Source organism: Lepidochelys kempii, chromosome 3 (genome assembly GCF_965140265.1).
Source record: "Lepidochelys kempii isolate rLepKem1 chromosome 3, rLepKem1.hap2, whole genome shotgun sequence".
Lineage (NCBI taxonomy): Eukaryota > Metazoa > Chordata > Testudines > Cheloniidae > Lepidochelys > Lepidochelys kempii.
Genome location: NC_133258.1, coordinates 81310379 through 81333542, shown reverse-complemented (window position 1 = coordinate 81333542; position 23164 = coordinate 81310379). Strand labels below are relative to the sequence as shown.

The 23164-nt window shown below is 41.4% G+C and overlaps 1 protein-coding gene across 6 annotated transcripts in view; it reads left to right on the top strand.

Annotated features, from left to right (window-relative positions):
- The first annotated feature begins 2075 nt into the window (after window positions 1-2075).
- The window catches only part of ATG5 (autophagy related 5), a 121598-nt gene continuing 100509 nt past the window's right edge, over window positions 2076-23164 (top strand). Inside the window, exons 1-4 of one of the 6 annotated variants that reach the window (XM_073336909.1) lie at window positions 2076-2220; window positions 6322-6443; window positions 9440-9567; window positions 19196-19274. In XM_073336909.1, the coding sequence (XP_073193010.1) occupies window positions 6336-6443; window positions 9440-9567; window positions 19196-19274 (315 nt within the window). In that variant the 5' untranslated portion in view covers window positions 2076-2220; window positions 6322-6335. Of the gene's footprint in view, window positions 2221-2268; window positions 2287-6282; window positions 6444-6970; window positions 7159-9439; window positions 9568-19195; window positions 19275-23164 lie in introns of those variants that run through there. The other 5 variants (XM_073336908.1, XM_073336913.1, XM_073336911.1 and 2 more) reach the window with 5 other exon arrangements.

Here is a 23164-nt window from a genome sequence, read left to right as displayed (position 1 = left end):
GCTGGGTGGGATCTGCCCCGCTCCCCAGCACTGCTCCAGCTCTGAGCTATCTCTGCTGCCTGGGACCTGTGGGGACCCACCTGCCTCCCCGGGGGAAGAGCCACCTGGGACTGGTGCAGAGGCTGGGCCAGTCTCAGCCAGTCACAGGGGACAGTGCAGTGGGGCTCAGCTGAGTGGGTCCTGCCAGGCATGTGGGTCCTGAGGGAGCCTGGCCTGGGTAGGCTCTGCTCCTGCTCCAGCCTGGCTGACTGCACCACTCCCAAGGGGCCGGAGTTATCCTGTCGCAGGATCAGCTCTGGCTGCACTGCCGGCTCAGCTTGGCAGACACAGTCACCTCCCATCAGGGCCGGCTATTGTGGCCGGGGGTCAGGGTGTGGGAGAGTAGGTCTCTAGTGGGTATGGGGGTGCTGGGCAGTGGGGAGATCTGTGTGTGTCGGGGGGCTGTGCAGTGGGGGAGATGTGTGTGTCAGGGTGCTGGGAAGTGTAGGGGGTCTGTGTGGGACACTGTGCAATTGTGGCGGCGGGGGGTTGGGGGGGCTCTCGGCAGGGAGGTGCAGGGTGCTGTGCAGTTGTGGGAGGGCTGTGGGGGGTGTTCGGCTGGGGGGCACTGGGCAGTGAGAGGAGCTGTGGGGGAGTTCTGGGTAGGGGGGCTGTGCTGGGCATAGTGGTCTGTGGGAGGGCACTGGGCATGGGGGTTTGTGGGGGTCTCTGGGTGGTGTGGCACTGGGTGTAGGGTGTCAGAGGGGTGCTGGGCAGGGGGATAGCATGGTGCAGCATGGGCCCGCCCCCAAGGGGAAGAAGCATGATGGCAGTGCAGGGCCGGGCTGGCCAGTGTGCCTCTGGCAGCTCCCGGTTTGTAAACAGTGCTCTTGAACTGGGCTGGGTGGAGCAGGGCTGGGTCATGACATGTCATGACCCATCTCCCATTGTGCCCAGCCAGCCCCTCGCCCTGAGGACTCTGCCCCCCTGCACCATGTCCCCATTGCCCCCGTGGGGGCCCACAAATATGTTTAGCACTGGGCCCACAAAAGGTTAATTCGGCCCTTTTTGGGGTGCAGGCTCTGGGGTGGAGTTGGGGTGCAGGAGGGTTGCAAGCTATGGGGAGTTTGAGTGAGGAGTGCAGGCTCTGACCTGGGGCAGGGGATTGGGGTACAGGAGGGGGTGCAGACATGTGGGCTCTGGGAGGGAGTTAGCAACTCAGCAGGTCATACAAGAGAAAGGCGCTGCAGTGATGTCATGCAGACACAGACACTGATAGAGGACTCTTTTACGCATTCAAAATGCGAGATGCAGAGCCTGAGGCAGGGCGCGACTGGTCAGTATTTCACAGCAGTCCCTCTCCTGGCCTGGCCGGAGCAGCAACGTCGCCCTGCAGCACTTGGCTACCACAGCGAGGAGCTGCGGGCACTGGGCTGCCTGTGCCTTTAAGAACCCGGCCCCAGGACCCGCCCTCGGCTCCGGGGCCTGCGAGGAGAACGAAAAGGGCCTCTGCACCCCGAGATTTCCGAGCCAGCAGGCGCCTCATCCCAGGGGGTCACTGTCCCCCCTCCCTAAACGGGGGGTTTGCCCCCCCCACGGTCCGCGGCCCCCCCCGGCTACCACCGGCCCCCCGATTTTTCCCCTTCAGCCCCTCTCCTGCCGCTACCTACAGTAGCTTGATCCCCCCCCCCGACAGGACATTTCTGCCCCTTGCTCAGATCCTGACACCCACCCGCCGCTGAGATTTGCCCCCCCCCTTAATCCTTTTAAACCCCTCCAAGAAGGAGGCAGCAAATCGTGAGCAGGAGTGAGGGCAGAGTGAGGGCAGAGGCAACGGCGCAGGTCACTGGGCATGCTCAGTGCACCCGAATGGGGGGAGGGAGCCGTTTGTGTCCTAGGCCAGACTCGCCACTGCGCGCGCACCTCCCTCGGCTTCGCTGAGCCCGGCCTGGGTCAGCCCCAGCCCTGGCCGGAGCGGCGCCTCCGGGACACCGTCTCTGCCCCACCCACGCAGAGATCAGCCGCAAGTCCCCACCCGGGAGGGCTTTCGTGACGTCATTCTTCCGCGCCGCCGCAACTCGCCTTTGCTGCGAGTTCCGGCGTCGCTGATAGCAGGAGGGTTTTCCCTCGAGGGCGGAAGGCTCTGCTCACGTGACAGGCGGACTGCGCGCTGAGTGGCGGAGGGCGCCCGCCGCTGTGTCACACATGCGCGCGGCTGGGGGGCGCGCGGAAGAGGTTCAGGTAGTGGCTTCCTTTCCCCCCTTTCCCCTCCCCCCCCCCCCGCGGGAGGCGCGGCCCCTCGTGGGTGTGAGTGACTGGGGATGGGGCACGTGGAGCCGATGCGTGGGGTGGAGGCGGGAGGGAGATGAGAGTGGAGGTGACTTGGGCAGGGAGCTAGTTGGGCCTGGGGTGAGGCGAGGGGAGTGAGTCGGCGGGGGAGGGGGTAATGGCGGGGGGGGGGGGAGCCTTCCTGCTGGCTTCCGGCTTCCTGGCCCCATCTGGCTCTTGGTGATTCCAGAGCAAATTAGCGGCGTTTGTGGGTGAACAGATGTTTTTGCTCCCTGAGTTTCTCCTGTGGTCTGGAAGTCACCTGGGTTTTTTGGGGTTAGTCAAGAATGCCAGAGATTCTGCAGTCATTCAGGAGGCCTTGGTGGGCCAGAGAGCAATCCAGCCCATTATGCTGTGTTGACTGGGCAGGACGAATATAGTAATTGTAATAAATCTTCTTTTTGTCAGCCAAATAAGCGTGAATGTCTCCAAATATGCATGGAGAGCAGCTGGAGTAAGGAGGCAGTATTTTAACATACTGACTTATTTGCTATTATCTGGTTTTCTTTGGCTAGTTTTTTGTTCTGATCATAGTTATGGGCCCATCACTGGGTATGTCTACATTGCATATCTGAGCTAACTTTAACCTATCTAGCTCAGGTACAGGAGCAGCAGCAGCAGCAGCCCAGGCTTCAGCGTGGGATAGCTACCTGAATAATTACCCAGAGTTCTGGATGGGCTTGTCCAGCCTGCACTGAAGCCTAACCTGCTATGACTTCACTTCCAGTACCCAAGCTAGGTAGGTTAAAGCTAGATCACATGTGTCTACAGGAGCTACAGTCACACCCTGTGATGCAGTGTAGACATGCCCACTGTGTCCTGTTGATTCACGGACAAGACTTTGTAGGAAGACTGTGAAAATGTTTTTCAGCATTATTAGTACTAGTTCACCAGTAAGCAATCTTAGGAGACCTAATAATGTAGCTAGGCCATGAGTGCTGCTGTTTTAAGCACCATGTTATGTCTGGTTTGAGCAGGGTTGGATTAAATGTTGCTTAAAATGCAAATAGCCTGGCCACACTAGGGCTCTGCATGTTGCTGACGCTGGCAGAGATGGATGGTGGCACGTTTCTGGAAAATTTCTTTAATATAGGCACGTCTATTCATGCACTTGGGTGGGGATAAGGTAGTTCATTAGGTCTGTCTGCATTCCCCAGCCCTCCCCATCTTCCATTCTCTCCCTGCTGCTCTGTTTTGTCCTGCAGTTACTGGTAATTCTGAAGATGCTATTCTGTAATCAGCCAGCCTTTAGTCAGAGTCATTGTTAAAGATTAATTGACTTCATTTTAAAATGAACGTAGACTTGTTAAAATCAGTTACTTTGGCTTTTCAAAAACAGCTGTTCTTACAAGTATTGCAGTTCTAACTCTAACTTGTGAAGAATGCATTTTTAAAAATATAGGGCACAGAAGACTGGTCTGCACTTGAAACGCTACAGTGGTGCAGATACAGTACTTCAGAGTAGACTGGGGTGGGCAAACCATGGCCCATGGGCCACATCTGGCCCTTCAGATGCTTTAATCTGGTTCTCGAGCTCCCACAGGGGAGTGCGGTCTGGGGCTTGCCCTGCTCTGTATGTGCCATGGCTCCCGGAAGCAGCAGCATGTCCCCACTCTGGCTCCTATGCATAGGGGCAGCCAGGGGGCTCCACATGCTGCCCCTACCCCAAGTACCAATGGGAGCTGCGGGGGTGGCACCTGGGGACAGGGCAGCACGCAGAACCGGCTGGCTGCTCTCACCCCCTCCCACAGGCCAACCCATTACCTCAGCCCGGAGCCCCTCCCGCACCCCAACCCCTAATTTCATGAGCATTCATGGCCTGCTATACAATTTCCATACCCAGATGTGATCCTCAGGCCAAGAAGTTTGCCCACTCCTGGTGTAGACACTGCATTTGGCGGGGTTCTACCATCGGCATAGGTAATCCACCGCCCAGAGGCAGTAGCTAGGACAGTGGAAGAATTCTTCTGTCGACCTAGTGCTCTCTGTCTACACCACTGAAGAACATAGCTGGGTCAACCTAATTTTTTAGTGTAGACCAGGCCTAAGCCTTGTTACCTGGCAGAGTGCTGCCAAATGATTTCGGCCCTCTTTGGCTATATCTATGCTGCAATTAAAAACCTACGGCTGGCCCATGCTGGCTGACTCGGGCTCAGGCTGTGGGGCTGTTTAATTGCAGTATAGACTTCTGGGCTTGGGCTGCAGCCCAGAGTCTGGGACCCTCTCACCTTGCAGGGTCCTAGAGCCCATGCTCCAGCCCAAGCCTAGAAATCTACACTGCAGTTAAACAGCCCGACAGCCCAAGTCCCAGGGGCCTGAGTCAGCTGGCAGAGGCCAGATGCAGGTGTCTAGCTGCAGTGTAGGCAGGCACTTTGAGAATACAAGTGCTCCCACCTCTGTGTATGAACCAGGTAATGATAATTTAGAAGGTGCATGCCTGCTCATCATCAGTTTGCAAACAGCTAGAAGATAATAAGGTGATAAAGTAACAGCATGGATTTGTCAAGAACAAATTGTGTCAAACCAACCTAGTAGCTTTCTTTGACACGGTAACTAGCCTTGTGGATGTGGGGAAGCAGAGGATGTGGTATATCCTGACTTTAGTAAGGCTTTCAAACTGTCTTGCATGATCTTCTCATAAACAAACTAAGGAAATACACCCTAGATGGAGATACTGTAAGGTGGGTGCATAACTGGTTGGAAAAGTGTTCCGGAGAGTAGTTATCAAGTGATTCACAGTCAAGCTGAAAGGTCATATTGAGTGGGGTCCTGCAGGATCAGTTTTGGGTCTAGTTCTGTTCAGTATCTTCATCAGTGATTTAGACAATGGCATAGAGAGTACACTTATAAAGTTTGTGGAGGATACCAAGCTTGGAAGGGTTGCAAGTGCTTTGGAGGATAGGATTAAAATTCAAAATGATCTGGACAAACTGGAGAAATGGTCTGAAATCAATAGGATGAAATTCAATAAGGACAAATGCAAAATACTCCATTTAGGAAGGAACAATCAATTACACACACAAAATGGGAAATGACTGCTTAGGAAGGAGCACTGTGGAAAGGGATCTGGGGGGTCATAGTGGATCATAAGCTAAACATGAGTCAACAGTGTAACATTGTTGCAAAAAAGTGAACATCATTTTGGGATGTATTAGCAGAAGTTTCGTAAGCAAGGCACAAGAAGTAATTCTTCTGCTCTACTCTGTGCTGATTAGGTCTCAGCTGGAGTTTTGTGTCCAGTTTTGGGCGCCACATTTCAGAAAAGATGTGGACAAATGGAAGAAAGTCCAGAGAAGAGCAACAAAAATGATTAAAGGTCTAGAAAACATGACCTATGAGGGAAGATTGAAAAAATTGGGTTTATTTAGTCTGGAATAGAGAAGACTGAGAGGGGACATAACAGTTTTCAAGTACATAAAAGTTTGTTACAAGGAGGAGGGAGAAAAATTCTTCTTAACTGCTGAGGATAGGACAGGAAATAATGGTCTTAAATTGCAGTAAGGGCAGTTTAGGTTGGACATTAGGAAAAACTTCCTAACTGTCAGCATGGTTAAGTACTGGAATAAATTGCCAAGGGAGGTTGTGGAATCTCCATCATTGGAGATTTTTTAAGAGCAGGTTAGACAAACACCTGTCAGGGATGGTCTAGATAATACTTAGTCCTGCCATGAGTGCAGGGGACTGGATTAGATGACCTCGAGGCCCCTTCCAGATCATCACTACCTCCTACATGTCTGACAGCTAAGCAACTTTTGTGTATTCTTTAATGTTCTGCTATTTAATTCATATTACCTGTAGACCGTTTCAGTCAACCCTTTTTTTTGTAGCAATTAATAAATTTGGTAACTTGATAAATAGAACTCTGTTCTTATTACCTTTTGTCATAGGACCATAGTAAAGGGAGTACTGTAAAATTTTGTATCTTTTATTTGAAAAAGCTGATCTTGCTTTTTGTCTTTTGGGGGTGTGGCATAGTTCTGGTTGAAGAAATAATTTAGTCTACATGTGCTTCAGTACCCATTGGAAGAATGACAGATGACAAAGATGTGCTTCGAGATGTGTGGTTTGGACGAATACCAACCTGCTTCATGCTGTATCAGGATGAGATAACTGAAAGGGAAGCTGAACCTTATTATGTAAGTACAATGAAGATAGGCAGGGCTAGCCCAATCACATCTGGGTTTTTTTTCAGGCTCTTTGGTCTTGATGCTTCTGGTGGGAATGTTTTTTTGTGTGTGTGGGTTTTTTTTTTTTTAAATGCAAGCGAGAGTGGGTGTTCTAGTATAGGTGGTGACTAGGTAGCTGCTGGTGTTCTTATCAGTATTCCACCTAGACTTGATCCAAGGAGAGTTAGATGACACAATGAGTTTAAAAAAGAAAGGGGTGTCTGGCCTGTGGTAAAACTCTCACCATTATTAGCATTCATGAAACTGTAATAATGAGTGTTTTAAAAGGTGTAGGCAGGGCTTTTCACTTGAACCTCAAATTAATTGTGTTGCATACATGGGTATGGTGATGTCCAGTTTGTGCAATGAGTGCCTTTAAATGTATGTGAATAAGGTTGCTGGTTTCAATGGAAAATAATGGATGTGTCCTAAGAAGTGTTACCCTATTAGGAGTAGACAGAACATATTTATAATACTTCTTTAGACTAAGGGCTAGTCTACATACCACACTACATAGGTGCAACTGAGCCGCTGTGGCGCGTCTGGTGAAGACGCACTGTGCCAATGGGAAAGTGCTCTTCTGTCGGCATAATTACACCACCTCAACAAGAGGCGGAAACTGTATCAGCAGGAAAATGTCTCCACACCAGTGCTAAGTTGGCGGGTATTGGAAGGGAAGAAACAAGTAAGTTACTTTTCAGAAGGTTTAACCTATAGGGTGATCTAGGCATTTGTGAAAAATATTTATAGGCTTTACTAAAGTTCTGAAATCCTAAGAACAGGTAAATTAATTAGTTTAATTGAGAGAAACTAAACATCCACGGTTGAAATGTTTTTTTTTCTCTCTTTTAAAATTACTTACCTAAATCCAGGGTGAGTCACCTAAATGTAAGTGGCCTGATTTTCGTATATGCTAAGTATCTACAGCTTCCATTGATCTAACGTGAACTGTAGGTGCTTGAGATCTCTGAAAATGTGGCCATTTTTACTTAGATGACTAGTTATGGATTTAGGTGTCTAACTTTAGGCACCTACATTTGAAAATTTTGACTAAAATTAGTAACATCAATGAAATTAACTTGTGATCATACGGTCTGGTTACTTAAAAAACAGAAACAAAATCATATTCCCACATTATACTATTCCATACTTAATTGGTATTACAATTTGGACTAAAGTAGAATAGCTAAGCAAGATTTTGATGAATGCAGTGTTTGATACCCTCTCACAAGAACCCTGCTAAAAAAGCTTCTGTGAAGGATTTCCCATACATTATTGACCACCTTGTTGCCCCACCCTACACAGAAGAAAATTGGTCTGTAGCAACAGTGAAAGTATACCTGTAATGTAGAAACATATCCCACATGGATCTAGCTGCAAAAGGAAACTAACAAGGGTCATGTGATACAGAAACAGAAAGATGCATGATAAATAAAAATTGATATTTTAAATCACAAATGTCTGGACCCCCGTCTCAAGCATAGGAACTGACTAGAATTAGTCTGTAAAATGGTTTGAGGCCTTTGAATGAAATACGCTAAGTAACCTTGCAAAATTGTCATAATTTACCAGTTCAGGCACAAAATTTTCTTGTCCAAACTTATTGTGATGACATTTAAAAAATTTTAAGTTATTTTAACTTCTCTCCCAATGTTAAATGCTCAAGCCAAGTGGGAAGAGATTCATGCAAATACAGGCTCTAGAAATGCAGTATTAAACCTTTAAATCTTGTGGGAATGCTAAATAATAATTTTTTTACAAAAGACTTCCATGTCAACTTGTTCTGATTTGGTTTAATTTTTTTTAAAGTTAACCAATCTTTTGATTCAACCATTTAAACAGCATATTTTGAAGTCTATTAAAAAAAACAACTACATTTTTATATAAGGGCTTTTCTGCTCACCTTATGTGTCTAAGGACCTTTTCAGTTAGTTCCTCTCTTACTGACTTTGTGAGGAAATGTTGAAACTGATTCTATATAAGTGCAGTCAAACGTGAAAACTAGTTAAAATACTCTTTTGCTACTTTAATATAGTTACAATTTTTAATAATAGGTATAAAAGTTTCAGATGAGAAGTATGGGCAGGTAAGAGTGTTAGGAGTAACTAATTAACTGATGGAGGATTCAATTATTTTTCTTGTCTTTTACTTAGAGTTGCAAACTTTCTGTTTTGGATAATGTGCCTCTTCTATTTGAGAAATATACTTAAAAGGTGAATTGCATAGAGTGTGTCTCTGTTTCATTTTATAAAATGGTAGTTTTTCCTTCTATTGTTGAGGAGGCAGTCAGTGGGCTTTTAAGGACTGGGGAAAATCGCAACAATCCTGATGGGTATCACATATGACTACAAAATACGAAGGGGTTGGGACTTGCAAGATGCAGAGAATGCACGGTGCACTATGACACTGTTCATATGAATTGAACGATATTTTGAAAAGTTCATATTACAAATTTTTAAAGTATCAAATGTTTATCTGCTCAAAATTTTTAGCGCAAGTGAATCTTTATTTTCAAGCAGTTCTTTATAGAAATGTATCTGTCCTGTTTAATGATATGGCATACTCTATTTTTATACCTCTTTGTAACTGGACCTGACCACTGAGTAATTTCTGCCTTTTAGTAAATTTCTTCTGTCTCCTTCCAGCTGCATTGAGTGAGGAAGAGAAAAACAATTTACAGGCTATTTTTTGTGTTAAGATATTTTCAGTGCTGAAGCCAGTTACATTCAAAACTTGATTTAAAATAAGTATCATTTGATAGCATTAACTTATTGGCGTTTAAGAAGCAAATTACTATTACTGTCTAAAAGTATGGCATGTTAAAAAAACAAAACAAAAAAGACCCAAAACACCAACTGCATATTTTGTCTTTGTTTTTGAAAAACGGTATCTATATTTGGCTGTATATTAGATTTCTAAAACTTCAAAAAATAAATGACACCTGCTTGTACAAACTTTCCTTTCAGTTGCTTTTACCTAGAATAAGCTACTTGACGCTGGTAACGGACAAAGTGAAAAAACACTTTCAGAAGGTTATGAGACAAGAAGATGTTACTGAGATATGGTTTGAATATGAAGGCACACCGCTGAAATGGTGAGTTGATTTAACTTTGCATCATTAAACTTTGCATGTATAGTACTAAAAACTACTGTATAAAAAGTTTGAGTTAAGGATGCTGTCAGTATTTGCATCATAAACTAATCACATCTTACTGTAAAGACTAGAGTTTCAGTACAATAGCATCTTCTCAGAGAGACCCATCACAATATTACCATTTACAAACATTTTGAATTAGTTTTGGGATGAGTGGTATTTAAACTGTCTCTCTGTAGAACACTTAATTAAATGCTTACTGTGACACATCTGATGCTCTGGAAGCATGGAATATTCAAGGACTGTTATATTGAGATATGACATGCTATGGATACATGGAATATTCAGACTATTGTGTCAACTTTATAAATATTATATGCATCTTTATAAACTGGCTAGTAATTGTATTCCTGGCTAAATGGGGGAGCTAACAGATTTGTGGTGGTTGGCAACTGTTTCATGAACCTAGTTGATCCCTTTGTACTTTCTGCTGTTGACTGTGAACTGTAAAAAGAAACGTTACTAATCAATAATCTTTCATGGAATAATACTTCTCTTCCATAAATAAGGAACTGTTTTTAAAGCAGGTGATTTGAAAAGTATGGTGTGTGCTACCTCAGTAGAAATAGCATTTGTTCTTAGTCAAGCATTGTACAAGGCAAACTGATTTAAACATGGTTTTTAGATACATTTCTATATGTTGTAGATGGGAAGAAAAATATTGATATTAGCCACTGGGGTCTCTGTGAAAACTAAATGTCATCTAGCGGACGCTGCTTTGCACTGTACTGCTGACTTGCAGGTGTTGTCTTGTGACTCTCGCGCTAATGAATTCCTATGAAAGGTGTTGCTTGAAATTGTTACTAGGGCTGTCGATTAATCACAGTTACGTGATTAACTCAAATTAATTATTAAAAAAAATTAACCGCTTTTAATCACTCTGTTAAACAATAGAATACCAATTGAAATGTATGAAATATTTTTGTATGTTCTACTTTTTCACATATATTGATTTCAATTACAACACAATGCAAAGTGTGCAGTGCTCACTTTATATTATTTTGTATTAACTATTTGCACTATAAAAATAAAATAAATATTATTTTTCAACTCACCTCATACAATTACTGTATTGCAATCTCTTTATTGTGAAACTTCAATTTACAAATGTAGATTTTTGTTTGTTACATAACTGCACTCAAAACCAAAACAATGTAGAACTTTAGAGCCTACAAATCCATTCATTCCTACTTCTTGTTCAGCCAATCACTAAGACTAACAAGTTTGTTTACATTTAGGGGAAATAATGCTGCCTGCTTCTTATTTACAAAGTCAGCTGAAAGTGAGAACACGTGTCCGCATGGTACTTTTGTAGCTGGTGTTGCAAGATATTTACATGCCAGATGTGCTAAAAGATTCATATGTCCCTTCATGCTTCGGCCACCATTCCAGAGGACATGCTTCCATGCTGATGACGCTTGTTAAAAAAAAGTGTTAATTAAATTTGTGACTGAACTCCTTAGGGGAGAATTGTATTTCTCCAGCTCTGTGTTTTTTGGATTCTGCCATATATTTCATGTTATAGCAATGTCGCATGATGACCCAGCACATGTTTGTTTTAAGAACACTTTCACTGCAGATTTGACAAAGGCAAAGAAGGTGTCATAACCACACAGCTAAGGGTAGCTTAAAATTCCTCCTTACCTGTAAGGGGTTAAGAAGCTCAAATAACCTGGTTGGCACCTGACCAAAAGGACCAATGGGGAAAGAAGATACTTTCAAATCTGTGGGGGTGGGGAGAAGGCTTTGTCTGTGCTCTTTGTTTTTGTGTTCCCTGGGGAAGCAGAGAAGCATCAGGTCAGAAAACTCCTTCTCCTAAAATCATCCTAAAATGAGTCTCAATATTGCAAAAAGACTAAGTAAATAAGCTTATGGGGTCTTTCATGCGGGTCCCCACATCTGTATCCTAGAATTCAAAGTGGGGAGGGAACCCTGACAGAAAGTATCAATGTAAGATTTCTAAAGCTAGCTACAGCATTCGACCCAAGATTCAAGAATCTGAAGTGCCTTCCAAAATCTGAGAGGGACGAGGTGTGGAACATGATTTCAGAAGTCTCAAAAGAGCAACACTTTGATGCGGAAACTACAGAATCCGAACCACTAAAAACGAAAATCAACCTTCTGCTGGTAGCATCTGACTCAGATGATGAAAATGAACATGCGTCGGTCTGCACTGTTTTGGATCGTAATCAGGCAGAACCCTTCATCAGCATGGATGCATGTCCTCTGGAATGGTGGTTGAAACATGAAGGGACATATGAATCTTTAGTGCATCTGACACGTAAATATCTTTCAACACCAGCTACAACAGTGCCGTGCGAATGCCTGTTCTCACTTTCAAGTGACATTGTAAACAAGAAGCGGGCAGCATTATCTCCTGCAAATGTAAACAAACTTGTTTGTCTGAGCGATTGACTGAACAAGACATAGGACTGAGTGGCCTTATAGGCTCTAAAGTTTTATATTGTTTTGGTTCTGAGTGCAGTTGTTTTTTGGTACATAATTCTACGTTTGTAAATTCAACTTTCATGACAAAGAGATTGCACTACACTACTTGTATTAGGTGAATTGAAAAATACTACGTTGTGTTTTTACAGTGTAAATCTTTGTACTCAAAAATAAAGTGAGCACTGCACACTTGGTATTCTGTGTTGTAATAGAAATCAATATATTTGAAAATGTAGAAAACATCCAAAAATATTTAAATAAATGGTATTCTTCTGTTAATAGCGTGATTAATTGTGATGTTGTTTTTTAATCTCTTGACAGCCCTAATTGTTAGCAATACAAAAAGAAGGAAACTGGAATATATGTAAGAAATCTGTACATCCACAGTGGAAGTGTCTCTTAGAATTGAACAATGGTGATTATTACTTTGAATTGTAGAGCCCCCAATGTACTACATACTGTTTAAATAGTAAGACATTGTGTGGCAAGCACTATCTTATATAGATAGGTGAAATATTATGACCTCTGTAATCTGTCATTATGTTGTAACGGTGGAAAAAGGGAAACTGGGCTCTTAATATATTTTATTGGTTTAAAAAAAGAATGGCTTTAACTAAAAACTAATTTGTATTTTGATACTTTTCTGTTAGACTATCCCCTTCTTTTTTCTTTGTATCATCGTAGTACCTAGAAGCCCTAATCATGTACCAGGACCCCACTGTACAAACACAGAACAAAAAGACGATCCCTGCCCCAAGAATCTTCCAATATAAGTATAAGATGAAATAACAGATGGATACAGACCGATTGGGGGGGAATACAAGGCAACAAAGAGACAGTATTGGTTAGCATGGTAGGTACTGTTCTCTGTATACCAGCAACCTAACAGTTGTCAAGTTTTTATAGGCATCACAGCGAAGGAGAGTTATGAGGAGAGAGATTTGAAGGTGAATGATGAAGTTGCTTTGTGGACATTTACAGGGAGCTCTTCCCAAGCCTGTGGGGCAGCCTGGGAGAAATCAGAAAGGGTTTGAAAATTTAACAAGTGGGCAGTGGAGGACAATATCATTGGCTGATTGGAGGCGAGTATCGACATCTCATTAGCAAGAAAAAGTTGATGGGTGGGGTCTCACAGTGAAGGACCTTGAAAATGGAAATAAGCAGCTTACTTTTGATGCAGAAGGGGGAGCCAATGGATGGATTCAAAATGAGGGGAGACATAGTCTATGATGGGCTAGGAGAACTATCTTTGCTGCAGCATTCTGAATGGATATGAGCAGGGCAAGGTTGCATTTGTCAAGACCAGAGAGAAGGATGTAGCAGTAATCAAGACACAAGATGATGAAAGCCTGGATGACAGTTTTTAGCTGTGTGGTTGGATAGGAAAGGCCGTATCTTAGAGATGTTGTGTAGCAAGAATCTGCAAGTTTCAGATGTAGCCTTGGTGTGAGGTCCTACAGAAAGGTTCAAGTTGAAGATTGTGCCCAGGTTACAGGCCTGAGCGACAGGCAGGATTGTGGTGTTGTACACAGTTATCAAAAAGGAGTTTAGGAGCTCTGTTTTGGCTGTGTTTTAGCTTGAACTGGCAGCTAGACATCCAGGAGGAGATGTCCAAGAGACAGGTTTATTTTAGTTTGAACAGAAGGACACAGGTATGGAGTAGAGAACAGCTCCAAGGACATTAGAATTAGACTGATTTCTAGGAGCACGAGGCACTACTTCAGGAGGAATATCTTTAGAAGGTAAACAGCCAAGTAAAAATGGGGTCGCTTAATAATGATCAAGGCTATTAATGGTGTGATTCTGCAAACATTTAAGCATGTACTTAACTTTACTACCAGAAGTAGTCCCATTGAAATCAGTGGGGTTGCTTGCAGTAATAAAGTTAAGCATGTGCACAAGTGTTTGCAGGATTAGGTCCTTATTTTCACTGTTGTAAGCTTTACTTACATAGGAAAGTGTTGGGCCATCTGAGGGACCTTTTTAATATTTGAGCACCAGCAATGTGGTGAATACTGTACAGAACAGAGAATATGTGGGTCCTGCCCCAAGGAGTTGATTTAACTACCTTTTTTTTATGATGTAAAGTGACAGTCTACTCTTGTTTAATGTAAGATGCAAAGGGTCTTAACTTGTTTTTTTGGGGGGAGCTATAGGGAGGTGCTCCCAAGCATTATGGAACTTTGGCTTCCCCTGGGAGATAAGAGAATGGAGAACATGACAGCCATTACATGGAGAAGTTTGTGGCCTTCTTTGCAACAGTACTACAGAATGGCCCATGGGTACCCCTTGTGCTTACTAGAAGACCAGGGAACCTAAAATTACAAGGCATTCTCACATTTATTTAAGATGTTGGTAATTTTCAGAGAGACGAGATAGGTGAGTTATTGGACCAACTTCTATTGGTGAGAGAGACAAGCTTTGGAGCCACAGAGAGATCTGGGAAAGGTATTCCTAGCGTCACTGCAAAATGCAAGGTGGAACAGATTGTTTAGCATAAGTAGTTAGCTCATACTTTAAGGGATGGTTCAAGGTAGAGTGGCCTGTTAACATCTCTGCAGTCATAGGACAAAAAGAGGGGATTAGTGGGTTATGAATTGTTATAATAAGCATTTAAATTTAAATTCATTTTTCTGCTAGATACTACAAATTATGGACTGAATAGAGCCATTGGATTTATGGCTTATTACAACAATCTGTAACCCACTAACCCCCCTTTTGGTCCTAAAACTATCCCCTCTAACCTTCCGCTCTTTTCAGAAGCCTGAGGGGGTGAAAAATGGAGTCTGTAGTGTGCCCAAAAAGTTAATAAATCTGGGCTTTGGTGCATGGACCGCATTTGTGTGTTAACCGTTTCAACAGCTTAATAGATGACATGAACGGAAAAAGATCAATATAGATTCTTCTGGTACCATGCAAGAGAGAGCCCTTATGGCAGAGAAACAATGGTGAGATGGAGCTGATTATGCTGGCATTAGCTTTTTGAAGGCGGCAGGCTAAGGGAACAGTGGCATTGTAATGGAGTTGGGGGAACTCAAATGGGCAAAGTATTGTGAGCTGTGTTATATAAATTAAAAATAGTAAGCCTTTTTTGCACTGTCAGGAGGTGCCATCACAGTATATAATGTTAATGCTAAACAGTATTTAACAAAGGTAGGTTGATATAGTCTGGCAACATTAGGACATTACACAAATAGAATGGGTATCAATAAAAATCACCAGGAGGGATTGGGTAAGTTTGGTAATTGTTTTTAAATTTATTTTTTCTCCTCTATTGCTTTGAGAGGACTTAATGCACTAGTTCACTGACCAAGCAGTGTTAAGTCCTCAAAAAAGATACATTTTAATTAAATGTTCACAGTCTACCTGAAAACTGGTGTATTGAAGTGCAAAGAAAACAAACCGTGGGGAGGGGGAAGTCTCTGATCCACTATTTATAGAAATCTTACCCATTAATTGACTAAAAATTTTTACTTATTACAGTGTTGGTTTTTTAAAGCTGATTATGTCTCTTTATAATGGCATGTTGATGAGTTAAAAATAAATGTAAACAAAACTGCAGCGGAACTGCTACTTAAAAAGTCATTGCAAGAGTTTTAGTACAATATTCTGCACATTGGGTGGAAAGTAAATATATTGCTAATAAATGTGAAGCCCCAGAAACTCATAAAGTGGTAATCTCTCAAGTATTATTGATTAAATAGGAATTTTGTATTCTATTTTATGACCACACAATGAGAAACTGAAACATAACAAAAATAGAGATGTATGCTCTCTACCCTCTATCTCTGTATCCATCTTGCATACTTTGAGTTGGTTCCACATCTTAGTCCTAAACTGATGGCCACAGGTGATTTCTTTTACTAAATTTTAATGCTCTAGGACCTGATCCTTCATTTCTGATACACCCAAAACTTCCACTGATGGAGGAGAAAATATGGCAATTAGTAGACTTCAAATACCTTGCATTTTCTCAACTTTCACCTTCACCAGAAATTGTGTCATGGGAATTCTTTTCTATCCTTTATGTGACTTATATGCTACACGTGTCTTATTTTATCGCCACAGAAAAGTGGTTCTAGCATGAAAATAACAGTGCTCCTACTTGTTCTGGCTGACACACTTCATCTTCTCCAATGCTTTTTCAAAGCTTCAAAAAAAAAAAAAAGCTGTAAAGTTGATGACCGTTAATTTTCCTTAGTTGCCTTATGTCTTTTGAAAATATTAATGAACTTTAAATAGAGTTCTGCAGCTGCACACTTACACCTCACAAGCACTTGCTCTGTAATACTATAGCAACAACTAATGGACGGGGCTGGAAGTCAAATTACTGCTATGCATTTATAGATTAAAGCCTTGCCAAAACTAAGAATTGCTCCAGCAGCTTATAAAGAGAACTGTGGCCTCTTGGAATCTTTTCCTTTCCTTTTTTATTTTTCCCCACAAGACCTGTCTGCCCTGGGCTCAAAATCCAGTTCAGGCTGACTCTGGTAATCAAACAGTATATTTTGAACAGGAAACCTCCCTTAAGTAGTTTGCACAGTCATGTTGTCTGACTTTCTGCCAATTTCTTTGGTACTTGCTTACTTTGAAAAATTTTGTATTTTTTTAATTTGTTTTTTTTATTCCTCCCCTGAGCTCTATAGGTGCAATGATCTGTGCTTGCACGCCCCTAACATGCTTTTTTGTTTGTAGTGTCCCATACAAAGGCGTGCTTTAGAAACAGTGCTCCTGTGTCACAGCACTTCCCTAGAAGTTCAGTTCTGTGTGAATGGGATGGAGAATGTAACTATCCCCATCCTCTGCTAACAAACAAACCCTCTCTTTCCCCCCTTCCCCTTCTGTTGGTGTGTTCCTGCCCACTCTGTCTACCTTGGCTTAGAAACATCTTTTATTTGAAAGAACTATAAAAGGTCTCTCTGTAGGTGCTGCTCAATACCATAGGTGTTCCTGGCTCCTAAAATACATCTCAGGTTAGAGGTCCTGAAAATGAGTGGAATGCAGTCTTGTGGCATTATTTTAAGTCTGTGATGGCTTGGAGTTAAATGCTAGAGCGTGCACATTAGTGCTGCTTCAGAATTTTAGAGGAAGAAACCATCTTGTTTGTAGCTCTGAAGATTGTAATACTGTAGTCATAGCATTTTAATTTTAATGGGGATTCATGTTTCTGCTCAGCAAGTGATTTCTCTGGTGGGGATTCTGTCTGCAGAACTAGCCTCAGAAGTACTGTGACGGGAACAAAGTGACATGAATACTTCCTCATAAAAGGATCCAGCAAAGGACATGCGCTGGAAGCAGTTGTTGAAGAACACTTATTTCTCTTAAGCATGTGAATTTATTTCATACTCTCTGAAGTAAGGAGACCAAAGGGAAAAGGTAGCAGAGGTATACCAAGAAGTTTATTTTATGTATTAGTTGGTATCTGTATTTGTATAGTAAATTAAAAATGGCTCTTTAAGAGCCAGGTGTCATGCAATATGTTCCCTGTGTAGTAGTGTAATTCTTAAAGGAAGTCTGCACTTAACTTTGACTGGTGGGCTAAATAAAATATTTTTCCATGAATTGCCTTTGCAGGTCTTTTTATTGTAGGACTCATGTGCCATGACTGCACGCCACAGAACTTCTACTAGTTAAAAACCCTGGGCAGTAAAAACATGTGCATTAATAATGGATCCCTATTTTTTAAAAGTCCAGCTCTGTATCCATCCTTTGTTTGCTTTTGGATGGTAGAAAATGAGGTCATGGAGCCACTTTCTTGTTCTTTCTCCCTTCCTCACTAATGTTAGGAATTTTTAAATAACACACTTCTGTCTGAATTTTTAACCTACAAGACGTGTCTTGAATGCAGTGTTATTGGAGCTGTGTTGGTCCAAGATCCCAGACTTGAAGAGTTCTGTGTAAGCTCAAAAGTTTGTCTCTTTCACCAACAGAAGTTGAACCAATAAAAGATATTATCTCTCACATTTTGTATCTCTAAACTTGTCTTAGCTTTTGGGCTAACTAGCCAGCAGATGGTGCTGAAGCACTAAACTGTTTATATATATTTTCGGCTGTTACAAAAGTGTTCCGGTATATCTAGAAATGATGTTGTCTTCTCCTTCAATCCTTCCTCTTTAAGGCCCCCGTCCTGGAAAGTCTTAAACACACGTTTGATTGTATGCACTGTGAACAATCCCATTGAATTCAGAGGGGACTACTCAATGTCTGAAGTTAAGCACATGCATAAATATTTGCAGGATCAGGGCCTAAGAGAACAGTTTTACTTTGTCATGTTTCCAAAAATACTAATTTCTAAGGTCTTTGAAGGTATAAGAGAATTGAGCATGATATGCCAAATCCAAGAGAAAATTCTACTGAGTACTAAAGCACTTGTCATATTTCATTAAGAGAGACATTTAACAAGATGGTCGTCTTTAGATTTCTGTACAAAAAGATTTGTAGAAAAGTTTTATGAAGTAAATATTTGGGAAAGGTTTAAAATACAATATTTTTTCTTGACCAGGCCTGTAATTTATTGCAAAAGGCCAGCTTTTATGACATAGTAAATTTTATCTACATTTTTTACTTCAAGGTAGAAAGTGAACACTTAAAGGGTGCAGTCTGTTTTCTTGTAACTTATATTAGTTTTAATGGTATTGCTCGTAAACCTTAAATCCCAGTTTCCCTATACTTTTTCCTTCTATTTTATTCTGACTAGTTTTATAGTAAAGGGGTTAAAAATGGCACAAATCCTGCTTGGCCATGCCTCACTCAACCTACCTGCCAACATGCCTTTGTTCTGCTGCTTGTTTACAACCACTCACTTAGGCTGTAAGCCAGGAGGCGGGATAGGGAGTCATGTCCAGAGTTAATATGATATTCTGTAAGATTGAGTATAAAACTTGGAGTTAGAAACTGTTGAGTTCTAGTTCCGACTCTGCCAGTGACTAAGCCAAGTCAATCATCTCTCCTTGTACAGGGCTTTGAGCATGCTTAACGCTGACTAAAAAGGTGGGGAATAACTGGCAATTTTGAAGTTGGGAACTGGAAGTATATTTTCTGTTATATATAATTCTAAATGTAAAACTCGTGTGCATTTAATATACTCTTCACCCTCCCTCCCTCCCCCCTTATTTTTTAGGCATTTTCCAATTGGATTGCTATTTGACCTTCATGCATCAAATACAGCTCTTCCTTGGAACATCACAGTACATTTCAAGGTACGATTAAAATACGTTCTTTCTCTGGTTAAAAATAAATCAGCTTAGTAAGAACTGCATGAAACTTTGAAACCAGAAGGTTTCATAATTATACTTACACCTATCGCTGAAGTATATACTTTTTTTTTTTTTTTTGGAAGGGGAAAGTTTGTGCTTCAGTACAACTTTTCAGAACTTTCTGGAAATTCAGAGCTGGCTTTTTCTGTCCAACAAGTATGCATATGTGTTTAAATGACCTGTCTTGGAAAATGACTCTCTGTTTTAATCTAAAAAATGAACTGTTCGCTTCAGAATAAATTGTTTGAATGTATGCTAGTGCAGTTGGGTAGAGGAGAAGGCAAGAATTCTCTACAGTTGTCTTTTGATGCATTGTAACTTGAGAAGGAAAGTCACAGTTAGAATGCTTGTTTCTTCGGAAATATTTGGAGGGGCATAGGCTTATACAAATCTTTGAAAAATCAGATGACTGTTTGGTATATTGAAAGCACACTTGGTCTGGGTCCCCTTCAAGGACTTAAGTGAAATGAGTTTGGTAGCCTTGCAACAGTTTAGTCACTGGGGGGAAAACAGTGCACTGATTACACATCGTAAAACTGTCAAATATAATTTAGTAGTGTTACTGATCTTTGCTCAGGAGAGTAGTTGCACTGAATTAGCATTGAACTTGAATTATGTTACACCCAGTAGTCATACACAGTACTTTCAAATATGAATTGAAGTCAAAATCACAAAAGAATCTTCCATGCCATATTAGCAATTTTCATCATTTTAAAATAAAAAACAAAACTCATTCTTTTTCTATTGCAAAGATGCAAAAGAGTTAACACGATGAACAAAATATTTTGTTGCTAGGAAAAACTGGCTTGTTGACTGTGTGTGTGTTTTGTGATTGTGAAATGGAAAGCAAAATTAGGAAGTATTTACTTAGGTTGTTCTGAATGCCCTCACTAATTGAGCTGAGGGACATTCGAACAACATAATTTTAAAAAAGTTTAGGAAGTCTTGCTAACAGGAACACTGCAGATGAATCATTGGTACTTGTGACATGCATTTTGGAGAACCTGTAGCTGTGTGGAAGTCTGCTGGGAAGATTTTAAACAAATTCATTACTTTTGGAATTGTGTGCACCTATTTTGTCTGAATCCTCTGCCTTAACGTTACACTAATAGTTGTTTCACATTACATTTTCTTTTAGTTACTATTTTTTATTAAACATAAAAGTAGCTTGTTAGAAAATAATTGAAAATACAAGTATTTAAGAAAAGGTGTAAGCTATACAAGATAAAAGAATGTAGACTAGTTGAGGCAATATGGGTTATGATTCCTAGAGGAAATAGGTAAGGAAACAAGACAATCCGATATTTGAATAAGATAAAATAAGATTCATGCTATACACTTCTTTCTACAGAAATTTCCTTTTAAAAAAATATGGAAGTGTCCAGGAATGCCTATTCTGATTCTTTTAGGAAGTGTGCCCTCTAATTGAGTTCCTTACAGCATGCACCTCTAAGCATCATCTTTAAAATGAGTTTTTAAAGATAGGCATGTTGCAGAGAAGCCACCAGAACTCTTGAGCTCCTTTTGGAAATACCTGAAAGATAGGTGGCATTGACAAAGCCTTCTTGAAAATGTCCAAATGATACTGTAGACCCTGTTCAATTTCTTAGATTGTGCCATGTAATCATTGTACATTCTAAGAAAAGTAGCGCTTACTGGCCCATTTCCTGTATTAACCACATCATGAGTACAAACATTCTAAGAATCTAAATGGTGTCTTGACATTTTTGACATCATAACACACTATCACAGATGGGATAAGAGAGAGGGACTTGCCATTTTTTTGCTGTTTTCATTCATGCCTAACACAAGCAATCGGCTACCAATTTTGTGAGCTCTTACACATGCCGTACATTATGGGGCATGCAGCCTTGGAACCTACATAATTTGATTTGAATGTGTGATTTAAATAATTCTTCACTGGGAGAGTGGGAAAACACACACAATTTTGGGGGGGATAACGTGGGTGGAAGGGAAGGTTGAAGAGGAGGGTCATAGGCGCAACAAAAGGGAAATCAGTGGTGGAATCTGCTCAACATCTTAGATGTCCGTATACAAATGCAGGGAGTATGGGGAATGAACTGGAATTATTAGTATATAAAATAAATTATGACTTAATTGGCATCACAAAGACTTGGTGGGATAAGTCTCATGACTGGAATATTGGTGTAGAGGGTTATAGCTTGTTCAGGAAAGATAGGAGGGGAAAAAGGGAGGAAATGTTGCACTATATGTCAAGAATATATACATTTGTTCTGAGGTCTAGAAGGAGATGAGAGGCAGACCAGGTGAAAGTCTCTGGATAAAGATATTTGGAGAAAAAAATAGGGGCAACATCATGGTAAGGGTGCATACTATAGACCACCAAATCAGGGAGAGGAGGTGTATTAGGCATTTCTAGAAGAAACAACAGAAGTATCCAAAACACAAGATAGAAACGGGAGGCTTTAACTATGCAGACATCTGTTGGAAAAGTAATTTTGCAAAATAATTCAGTAATTTCTTCCAGTATCTTTCTGGGTATTTAACTATATATATTTAGCTGCAATTTTAATCACAATTCCTCCTTCACTTGCCAAGATGAGAATTCAGAATTACTCTCCATGTTTCCTTTTGCTGTTGCAGGGAAAGTGCAGAACCTTGAACTTGGGTCTTGGAAGGTAAATGAATGAAAGTAATTTTGATCAGTTACTAAGATGCATTTAAATGAATACACATAATGGTCGGTTACTTAATTTGAGCGGTAGAACAGTTTAATACTATATATAAGCGTTACTGGCTATGCAGATCTCAAAATTGTCTGTGTGCTTTAAGGGGCTCATACTCAAAAGCTCCTCTTTTGTGTAAATGCAAATTTCATACCTAGGCCTTGTACCTACAAACAATTGCGTACATGTTTAAAGCATGTGCTTAAATGTTTGCAATATCAGAGCACTACATAAGAACGGCCATACTGGGTTAGACCAGTGGTCCATCTAGTCTAGTATCCGGTCTTCCGATAGTGGCCAGTGCCAGATGCTTCAGAGGGAATGAACAGAAAAGGTAATCCATTGAGTAATCCATCCTCTGTCATCCATTCCCAGCTTCTGGCAAACAGAGGGTAGGGGCCCCGTCCATGACCTTCCTGGCCATTGATGAGCCTAGTCTCCATGAATTTATCTAGTTCTTTTTTGAACCCTATTATAGTCTTGGCCTTCACAACATCCTCAAGCAAAGAGTTCCACAGGTTGACTGTGTTTTGTGTGAAGAAATACTTCCTTTTGTTTATTTTAAACCTGCTGCCTATTGATTTCATTTGGTGACCTCCTAGATCTTGTGCTTTGAGAAGGAGTAAATACCACTTCCTTATTTACTTTCTCCACACCAGTCATGATTTTATAGACCTCTATCATATCCCCCCTTAGTTTTCTCTTTTCTAAGATTAAAAGTACCAGTCCTATTAATCTCTACTCATACAGAAGCTGTTCCATCCTCCTAATAATTTTTATTCAATGTCTTTTTTTGAGATGGGGTGACCAGACCTGCATGCAGTATTCAAGGTGTGGGAGTACATAGATTTATATAGAGGCGATATGATATTTTCTGTCTCATCATGTATCCCTTTCCTGATAATTCCCAACATTCTGTTAGCTTTTTTAACTGCCACTGCACATTGCGTGGATGTTTTCAGAGAACTACAGTAATTCCTCGCCTGATGTTTTAGTTATGTTCCTGAAAAATGCTACTTTAAGTGAAACAATGTTAAGTGAATCCAATTTCCCCATAAGAATTAATGTAAAGGTGGGGGATTAGGTTCCAGGGAATTTTTTTTCCCAGACAAAAGACTGATGCTC